The 10,558-nt window shown below is 40.4% G+C and overlaps 1 protein-coding gene across 1 annotated transcript; it reads left to right on the forward strand.

Moving 5' to 3' along the window:
- The first annotated feature begins 1,791 nt into the window (after positions 1-1,791).
- LAMTOR5 (late endosomal/lysosomal adaptor, MAPK and MTOR activator 5) lies at positions 1,792-6,111 on the forward strand. Its single transcript, XM_005891278.3, has 4 exons — positions 1,792-1,899; positions 2,754-2,815; positions 5,009-5,126; positions 5,792-6,111. The coding sequence occupies exons 1-4, from the start codon at positions 1,865-1,867 to the stop codon at positions 5,850-5,852; spliced, it is 276 nt and encodes a 91-aa protein (XP_005891340.1). The 5' UTR covers positions 1,792-1,864; the 3' UTR covers positions 5,853-6,111.
- The last annotated feature ends 4,447 nt before the right edge of the window (positions 6,112-10,558 follow it).

Raw genomic sequence — 10,558 nt, forward strand, 5'->3', positions numbered from 1 at the left:
GGGGGGGGGCGGGGGTACAGCCGAGGCCTGGGGGGTACGCAAAGCATCAATAAAGCCTTAGCCCAAGGCTTGCACCACTCACGAAGACACTAGGCGTCCCCGAGGGGAACTTGAGCCCCTGGAGAAAAGTGAGCTCAGCGGATGTTCACCCTCCCAGGCTCCGAGAAAATGGAAAGCAACGAGAGGAAGGGAGAGTGAAAGAGGGTGAGACGAGTGCCTCGCCCCTTCCCAGTTTCGGCACCAAGAATGTAACGTAGAGTTCAGTCCGAGGCAGAAAGAGGAAAGACAACCTTAACAGAAGTAGGTTACCTTTATTCAGGTAAGGAGGGGGCGACAGTTGGCCTAACGACCAGGCTGAGCGCTGAGAGGGATCAGGGAGGCTCCATATTTATAGGGAGGTTTGTGGAAGCCATAAGGAAAACATGAGTCAGGCAGGATGTTTTGGGTATTCTTTAGTTGAGATGGCATTTGTAGTTGGGCAGGGGGTGATAAGTCTTCTGGGCAGGTGTAGGGGGTGGAAGGTTTCCGGACAGGAAGTGATAAGTCTTCTGCGCAGGTGTAGGGGGTGGAAGGTTTCTGGACAGGGGGTGATAAGTCCCAGATAGATGCAACTGGCCTGGAGCATCAGGGCAGGACCTAAAGTTCTGTTTTGTTTTCTCTGAAGTTAGATGATTCAGCAAGGGCCTTTGAGACTGTTGTTTTCCTTTCTAGGCCCAAAACACTCCTTCACAGAGGATCTTCCCAACCCAGGGATCGAACTCACGTGTCCTACACTAGAAGACATATTCTTTACCCCTGAGCTACCTGGGAAGCCACTTACTGACAGGGAAAAACATTTATGCTAAATACTGTGAAAAAGATCAGCAGCAGAATTGTATACCCAGTATGTGTGTCAATTTTGCTTTAAAAAGATACAACAACAACATAAAAGCATTTACTTGCAAAGATAATTGGTTGAAGAATAGTCTCCAAGGGATTAATATTCATCTTTGGACAGAGACTATGGGTGGGCTAATTAACTTTTTAAAAGGTCATTCTAAAGTAGTCCTGCTGCTGCTAAGTCGCTTCAGTCGTGTCCGACTCTGCGACCCAAGAGACGGCAGCCCACCAGGCTTCCCCGTCCCTGGGATTCTCCAGGCAAGAACACAGGAGTGGGTTGCCATTTCCTTCTCCAATGCATGAAAGTGAAAAGTGAAAGGGAAGTCGCTCAGTCGTGTCCGACTCTTAGCGACCCCGTGAACTGTAGCCCACCAGGCTCCTCCATCCATGGGATTTTCCAGGCAAGAGTACTGGAGTGGGGTGCCATTGCCTTCTCCGAAAGCAGTCCTACCTAGTCTTTATCACAAGGGCCAGGTTCTTTCCCTTGCCAAAGGGGAAGAACCAACATTTTCCTTAAAATCCCGACAGTTTCCCCAAACCTCCATTAGCCTTGTTCCATCTCGTCCTCTAGTCTGTGTTCAGTCGTTTCCCCTACAAGCCTGGGGATCCTTCACTGGGGTCCTGTGTCGCTCTTGTCTGTCCCTGCCCCACCGCCTGGATGAGATCCCGCGGAACAGGGCAGGTTATTTATTGTAAAACTTCAATTAGATCTGGCCCGACTTCTAGGAGTCGGTGGAACTGCAGATCTCCCTCCGCAGGGAACATTCCACGCCATCCAGTCGCCCGTCGCCCGTCGCCGCGCGGGAAACAGAACCCCTGCCAATACGCGGCGGCGGGCGCGTAATGATGTCATCCTGAACATAACGCGCCGCGAAGTTTGTCCCTTTGGAGGCGCCGTCCTTGCTCACGGCCCGCTCACGTCATGTGACCGCCCGAGAAGCACCTGACACCAGTGGCGAAGAAGAAGGAGGCGTCCCGCGACGAGATGGAGGCTACCTTAGAGCAGCACTTGGAGGACACGTGAGTAGTATCCTTGTCGGCCCGTCCTGGGGTCGCGGGTGGAGAAGTTGAACGGGACAGAGTGCGAGCTGCGAGCGCCGGCTGGGCGTCTAGGAGACGCTCTGTCCCGGAGCCTCCGGTGGGGGTGCGAGGTGACCCGGAATTAAATCGCGCCGGGGCTCCGCACACTCCCTCCCGAGCCGGTCTACGCGGTCCGAGCCCCAACCCCTCTGTTGTGCTGAAATTGTCTGGACAGGGTCGTTCTTCGACAGTTTCAGGAACCTGGTTCTTTTGAGGGAAAGATGTACCACCTGTGCCGAGCCCTGCCTTTATAAACGTAAACACACATGCTTATTTCCTTCCGGGTGTAACCAGTTACTTGTCGCCTAAGGAAATGAAAGGCATCCCTTAAATTTTTCGAATGAGTAATATCTACATAAAATCCAAAATTGGAAAAATATAAGACAGCGTACAGGGGAACGCCTCCTTCCCATCAGTACCGCTGAGCTTCCCACTTCCTCTGCATGAGGCAACCCATTGTTACCTAAGAGTTTCTCAGCAGTTCTTTCAAGTGAGTAGGTATGCTAAAGTATGCATTTTTAACAAAGGCAACAAAATCCCAGATATTGCAGCGTTCCTGGCACTCCAGAGCTCAACAGTACCGTGCCAGTCTTTTCTCTGATGAGAGAGAAATTGGTTTAACTTCATTCAAAATAGTTGTAATTGAAGTTTTCTTGGGGTAGGAATGGATGATAAGTGAAAAAAGATTGAGTAACACGAATTTAATGTCTGGTACATAGAAAGCCTCTTTGTGTTATAATTAATGTCATTTTCCCACATCATTTTCTTCCTTTTTCCTGTGTTCCTGGAATTAGAATGAAGAATCCATCCATTGTTGGAGTCCTGTGCACAGATTCACAAGGACTCAATCTAGGTTGTAAGTATCTCACATCATCCCTTTTGGTGGACTGCATAGCACTTGATGTTGACTGAGAGCCTGCTGCTAAGTCACTACAGTCGTGTCCGACTCTGTGCGACCCCATAGACAGAAGCCCACCATGCTCCCCCGTCCCTGGGATTCTCCAGGCAAGAACACTGGAGTGGGTTTCCATTTCCTTCTCCAATGTGTGAAAGTGAAAAGTGAAAGGGAAGTCACTCAGTCGTGTTCGTCTCTTAGCGACCCCATGGACTGCAGTCTACCAGGCTCCTCTGTCCATGGGATTTTCCAGGCAAGAGTTCTGGAGTGGGGTGCATTGCGTTCTCCGGACTGAGAGCCTAGTGTGCTATTGTTCTCTAGTTTTTATTTCTTGTTATCCGGACCCTTTCTGGGGACTTTTATGAGAGTAGATATCATCTCCAAATAACAAGATTAGAAAACTGAAACTTCTCAATTGACATTTATAAAAGTAGAAATGTTCCTTGCAGTTCTGGCACTGCACAGTTGCTGCTACTGAAGTAGTATTTGAATCATTTTAAATTGGGTCTAGAAAGGACTTAAGATAATGACAGTAGTTACTATTTATTGAATAGATGTTGGGGCTGCTAAGCTCTGTATACATTATCTCTAATTTTCACAGTAACCCTGCTAAATGTGTGATGGTGTTATTTTTCAGTTCAACTTCACTTAACGGTAAGTGAATAGGCAATAAAAATGTGGGATGCAGGGTTGGACACACGTAGGTTCAACCCCTTGCTCTTCTATTTACTAGTAGTGTGAACTGGGACCAAAAAGAACATCTCAGAGGCTCAGTTTCTTTACTGAGTTGTTTTTTAATAATAAATATTACGGAATTGCATCCATGAGCTCTTACTGTGTACCAGGTACTATTCTAAGTGCTTTACATACACTAAGTCATTTAATCCTCATGACAACCCTATGAGGTAAAGAAACTGAGGCACAGAGGTTGAGTAAATTTGCCTAAGGTCACACAGTTAGTAAATGGTTCAGCTAGGATTTGAATCTGGCTCCAAAGTCTTTTAATCACAGTACTATAAGATTATATATATAATACACTCAACACAGAGTTCAGACATAATGCTCGGTAAATGGTAACAATTACACATGAGAAAATAAATCCAGAAAAGTAAACAATGGAAGGCTTCAGCTAAGTCATGTCAGAACAAGTAAACCCAGGACATCTTGTTCTTTACTCCTCTGTACTATAGGGCTTTTTAAAGCTCAGAATTGTTGCTGGCAGAGTAATTGAAAGTATAGTCTGTGTCACCCAGTTAGATTTTGCACACAGACTGGTTGGTTGGAGGAAAAAGGGCAGATTTTTTTGAGGTGCTTCCCACGTTCATAAATGGAAAGGCTGAAATTCAAGTGCAGAAATCTAAAACTAAATGTATTCCTTCAAGAAACCTTCAAGGCCCAAACGACTGCACTGTATGTCCGATTAATGTTTTACATAATAATAATAAATCCATCATCCCTGCCATAGTGGCATATCTGTGACCTGACTTAGTTTCAAGCAGAGGGGCTTGTGTTGCCTTTATATACAGAAAGATATTGTAAACTTAGTAATTACTTTTTGGACCTGGCACCTAAGATTTAGTTATTATTTACAGGCTAAAACAAACATTAGTAAAAAGTCAATTCTGTTGCTCTTTGAAAACAATCAGCTTATTCTAGTGGAAATAACTGCTCGCAGAATATTTATATATGCTGTCAAGGTGATCTTACAGCTGAACTCCTGAGTAAAAATCTTTATATCCTTTGAGGTTGAGCTCAGTAAAAGGAAATCAGATTTCCCATGAGGAATTAGTTTCAACGAGTCTCTGGCCCTTACCGGCTGCTTTTTGTCAGTCTCACCTCTGAATTTCTTCTTGGTTTCAGTTTGCTTTCAGATTGACTTGAATTATAGCTTACTCATATGCTTGAGAAGGTGTTTAGAGACGGTGATGGGAATAATCTGGAAAACTGAGTAGTTATGACCTTACTGAGTTAAAAGCTGTTGTTGGTTTTCTGGCTAACGTAACCAGCTGAATATCAGGGCAGAATGATTTTGTCACCACATAACCTAAGAGACCATGAGAACCCTCTTTTTGTGAATAATTCAATTCAGTTCTGTGGTACCTCTGTACTCATGTTTGGACAGTCAGGCAACATGATATCATCTCTGTCTTCCAGGCCGTGGAACCCTGTCAGATGAGCATGCTGGGGTGATATCTGTTCTAGCCCAGCAAGCAGCTAAGCTAACCTCGGACCCCACTGATATTCCTGTGGTGTGTTTAGAATCAGATAATGGGTGAGTAAATGGCAACAGATCCCTTCCTTTCCTATTTATTCAGGAAAATGCCTCAGAAACGCGACCAGGGCTTGCCCTGTGTTCATCAGTGATTCCTCACTCCAAGTACTTGGAGGGAGGTTCCACCCTTTGGACAACAGGACCAGATAGGTTGGTCTCTGAAGCTAATGTGCTTTCAGACCACAATGACATTTAAATGAAGAGTAAGAGTTGTCATGAACTATCATAAAAGAAAGCAATAAATAACACAGAGGAAGACTCAACAACAGAAACAATGTCTGTAATAACAGAAGCACTAAAGACATTTCAAGTGAGAGTCCTCCGAATAATAGTGAAAAAAGCAGAATACAAAGGTATGCACATTATGATCACAGTTTTGTATCAATAAAATGAGAGAAAATGTATATATAGTATACATGCAGATGAAAAAAAGGAAAATATTAATAGTGCTTGTCTTTGAGGGATAGGATTATAAGATTAATTTCACATTTATATTTTATACTTTCCTGTATTTCCCAAATGTTTTATTGTGTTTAGATATTGCTTTCATATATAGAAAAATAAGTATTACTTTTTTAGTTGTATCCTAAATCAAACAGCCTCTTTAATCTTATATTGCCACCCACTTGTAGCACTGTATTGATATCTTCCACGTTGCCTTTCAGGAACATTATGATCCAGAAACACGATGGCATCACAGTGGCAGTGCACAAAATGGCCTCTTGACATCTCGTATCACTTCTCCTGCATATCAGTTCTTCCGCAGCCTGTCACAGGGACTTAGTTGTACCTTATGTTAATTATCTCATAGAACTATTAAACCATTCATGTAATATGCATTGGGCACTTTTCTGTTAATTTTAGAGTAGGTTGCTTTTTGACACTTTGTGGATTTAGTTAGGAAAGGATCATGTTTTGAAGCAGCAGGTTTAGGTCACCTTGTATATAGAATTTTGTTAAGTTTAATAAACCTGGTTGGAGGAAAGCTTGGATCTTTTCTGAATTCTTTAAACTCTTAACAAATGTTCATTTTTTCAATTATCAAATTGTAATTTTTCTTAAAAAGGGTAACTACTACAAATTGTTTTCTTTCAGAAGCTCCTGAAATACATAGATTCTCACAGAAGCATCTATGGATATGTAAACCAAGTCAAGCTTACTGTTACCCCATAATAAAACATAATAGCAGATATCATAAGTATTTACTATATGCCAGGAACACATTTAATTCTCATTAACAACCGTATATGGGTTTTCCTAGCAAAAAGGTGGAAGCAACTCAAATGTCTTACCGATGGGTGAATGGATAAGCAAAACATGGTATATACGTACCATGGAATATTATTCAACCTTTAAAAAGGAAGGAAATTTGGACACATGCTATAGCATGGAGGACTCTGGAGGACATTATGATAAGTGAAATAAGCCAATCACAAAAAGACAAATACTGTATGATTCCATCTATATGGGGTGCTACCAAGAGCAGAAGAATTCATAGAGACAGGAAGTAGAATGGTGGTTGCTAGGGTGAGAGAGGGGAAAAATGGGGAGTTACTGTTTAATGGGTACAGAATTTTTGTTTTACAAGATGAAAAGAGTTCTAGAGATGGAAGGGGTGATGGCAGCAACAATATAAATTATTTAATCCCACTGAACTGTACACTTAAGGATGGTTACGATTAAAAAAATGATTACAATAGTAAATTTTATGTTTTATGTATTTTACCACAATAAAAATTTTAATTTAAAAACATGAATAAAAATACCACATGAACTAATAAATAATTCAGCACAATTACAAGAGGAAGATCAACTTATAAAAGTGAAAAGGATTTTTCTATATCTCAAAATAGAAAATAAAAATTTGCAATAACAATAATAATGAATTTAGGAATTTAATAAAGGATGAAAAAAACTTGTATAGGGAAAAAATTTTTACTCAAGGATTAAAAAATGAGCAGCACTAAATAATTATACAATGTAACAAAATATCAAATCTGCAAAGAATTTTTCCTGAATATAGTTTTTCTAATAGTAATATAGTTTTCCTGATTTTTCAATATAGTCCTAATAAAGATGGTGGTAGAAAATTTTTTTGTAAACTTGATACACTTTTCTAATATTTCATGGAAGAATAAAGCTTTCATAAATAGTTGTAAAAAAAGAAAAAACCCATATGGTAGGTACTCATTTGTCCCATTTTGCATTTGTATAATTAAGAGATTAGCAGTCACCATTTGTACCTAAGATTCCAACTCCGAATCTTACTTGTCTTGGTTTCTCCCATACAACAAGGCAAATCAATCATAATTGTACATAAATTCCTTCCCTCCAAAGCCTCCCTCCCCTTCCCTCACCCCCTCCCTCCAGGTCATCACAGAGAGCCAGACGGGGCTCCTTGTGCTATACGGCAACTACTCACCAGCTATCCATCTTACACCTAATAGCATGTACATGTTGAAATGGACAGAAGACCTAAACAGAGCCTTGTTTTTAACAGCCCAATCACTGCAGAAATAGGTATGATTGGCCAGAAGAAAATCTACCATTCGAAATACATGCTATCTTCTTTTCAGCCTTTATCATTCTCAACAACAGAACGGTGCACAAGCAGATTAAAAAGTCTCCATTTTGTTGAATTTGAATGCAGCTTCTGTTGCATTCTAGCAGTTTAATATCTGACAGTATAAAAAGAAATCTCCAGAATAATATTCAAAAATACCAAGCACCTACAAATAAAAAGTGCTAAAGTAAGCCCAGTGGCCAACTCCTATAACTTAAGAAATGGTGGGAACTCTCCCCAAATCTTAACTCTTCTGCACAAAGAGTGAGGACAGAAAAATTCAGCTAAAAATAAAATCTTGGTAGTTCTGTATTAACACTCTAAGTCCCTAAGTGCCAAAAAGTATTCATGGGCTATGTTTGTCAGTGGATTGACAGTGGTGACAGGAAAATCATGCTGCATTCTTGCTGAGTAACTTTAAGGCCAAGAGTTAGAAAGTCAGAGGTTGAGGGAATTATTTATGCTTAGTTGAAGATCCTAAAAGCTTTATGAAATCAATTGGGTACAGATGTCAGAATTGAACCAAAAAATTGAAAGCATTTCCTCTAAAGTCAGGAACAAGACAAGGGTGCCCACTTTCACCATTACTATTCAACATAGTTTTGGAAGTTTTGGCCACAGCAATCAGAGCAGAAAAAGAAATAAAAGGAATCCAAATTGGAAAAGAAGTAAAACTCTCACTATTTGCAGATGACATGATCCTCTACATAGAAAACCCTAGAGACTCCACCAGAAAATTACTAGAACTAATCAATGACTATAGTAAAGTTGCAGGATATAAAATCAACACACAGAAATCCCTTGCATTCCTATACACTAATAATGAGAAAACAGAAAGAGAAATTAAGGAAACAATTCCATTCACCATTGCAACGGAAAGAATAAAATACTTAGGAATATATCTACCTAAAGAAACTAAAGACCTATATATAGAAAACTATAAAACACTGGTGAAAGAAATCAAAGAGGACACTAATAGATGGAGAAATATACCATGTTCATGGATTGGAAGAGTCAATATAGTGAAAATGAGTATACTACCCAAAGCAATTTATAGATTCAATGCAATCCCTATCAAGCTACCAACAGTATTCTTCACAGAGCTGGAACAAATAATTTCACAATTTGTATGGAAATACAAAAAACCTTGAATAGCCAAAGTGATCCTGAGAAAGAAGAATGGAACTGGAGGAATCAACCTACCTGACTTCAGGCTCTACTACAAAGCCACAGTTATCAAGACAGTATGGTACTGGCACAAAGACAGAAATATAGATCAATGGAACAAAATAGAAAGCCCAGAGATAAATCCACGCACATATGGACACCTTATCTTTGACAAAGGAGGCAAGAATATACAATGGATTAAAGACAATCTCTTTAACAAGTAGTGCTGGGAAATTTGGTCAACCACTTGTAAAAGAATGAAACTAGAACACTAACACCATACACAAAAATAAACTCAAAATGGATTAAAGATCTAAACGTAAGACCAGAAACTATAAAACTCCTAGAGGAGAACATAGGCAAAACACTCTCTGACATACATCACAGCAGGATCCTCTATGACCCACCTCCCAGAATATTGGAAATAAAAGCAAAAATAAACAAATGGGACCTAATTAACCTTAAAAGCTTCTGCACATCAAAGGAAACTATTAGCAAGGTGAACAGACAGCCTTCAGAATGGGAGAAAATAATAGCAAATGAAGCAACTGACAAACAACTAATCTCAAAAATATACAAGCAACTCCTACAGCTCAACTCCAGAAAAATAAATGACCCAATCAAAAAATGGGCCCAAGAACTAAATAGACATTTCTCCAAAGAAGACATACAGATGGCTAACAAACACATGAAAAGATGCTCAACATCACTCATTATCAGAGAAATGCAAATCAAAACCACTATGAGGTACCATTTCACACCAGTCAGAATGGCTGCCATCCAAAAGTCTACAAATAATAAATGCTGGAGAGGGTGTGGAGAAAAGGGAACCCTCTTACACTGTTGCTGGGAATGCAAACTAGTACAGCCACTATGGAGAACAGTGTGGAGATTCCTTAAAAAACTGGGAATAGAACTGCCTTATGATCCAGCAATCCCACTGCTGGGCATACACACTGAGGAAACCAGAAGGGAAAGAGACACGTGTACCCCAATGTTCATCGCAGCACTGTTTATAATAGCCAGGACATGGAAGCAACCTAGATGTCCATCAGCAGATGAATGGATAAGAAAGCTATGGTACATATACACAATGGAGTATTACTCAGCCATTAAAAAGAAAACATTTGAATCAGTTCTAATGAGGTGGATGAAACTGGAGCCTATTATACAGAGTGAAGTAAGCCAGAAGGAAAAACACCAATACAGTATACTAACGCATATATATGGAATTTAGAAAGATGGTAACAATAACCCTGTGTACTAGACAGCAAAAGAGACACTGATGGATAGAACAGTCTTATGGATTCTGTGGGAGAGGGAGAGGGTGGGAAGATTTGGGAGAATGGTATTGAAACATGTAAAATATCATGTATGAAATGAGATGCCAGTCCAGGTTCGATGCACGATACTGGATGCTTGGGGCTAGTGCACTGGGACGACCCAGAGGGATGGTATGGGGAGGGAGGAGGGAGGAGGGTTCAGGGTGGGGAACACATGTATACCTGTGGTGGATTCATTTTTATATATGGCAAAACTAATACAATTATGTAAAGTTGAAAAATAAAATAAAATTAAAAAAAAAAAGAATTCTGCTCTTGATATTAAGCCCCACATGATTAATAAGAACCATTTTTAATGAACTAAGTATACCAATAGCAGGTCATTTAAGTGCAGTTACTATATATACAGAGTCCTCACA

The sequence above is a fragment of the Bos mutus genome, chromosome 3 (assembly GCF_027580195.1).
Source record: "Bos mutus isolate GX-2022 chromosome 3, NWIPB_WYAK_1.1, whole genome shotgun sequence".
Taxonomy (NCBI): Eukaryota; Metazoa; Chordata; class Mammalia; order Artiodactyla; family Bovidae; genus Bos; species Bos mutus.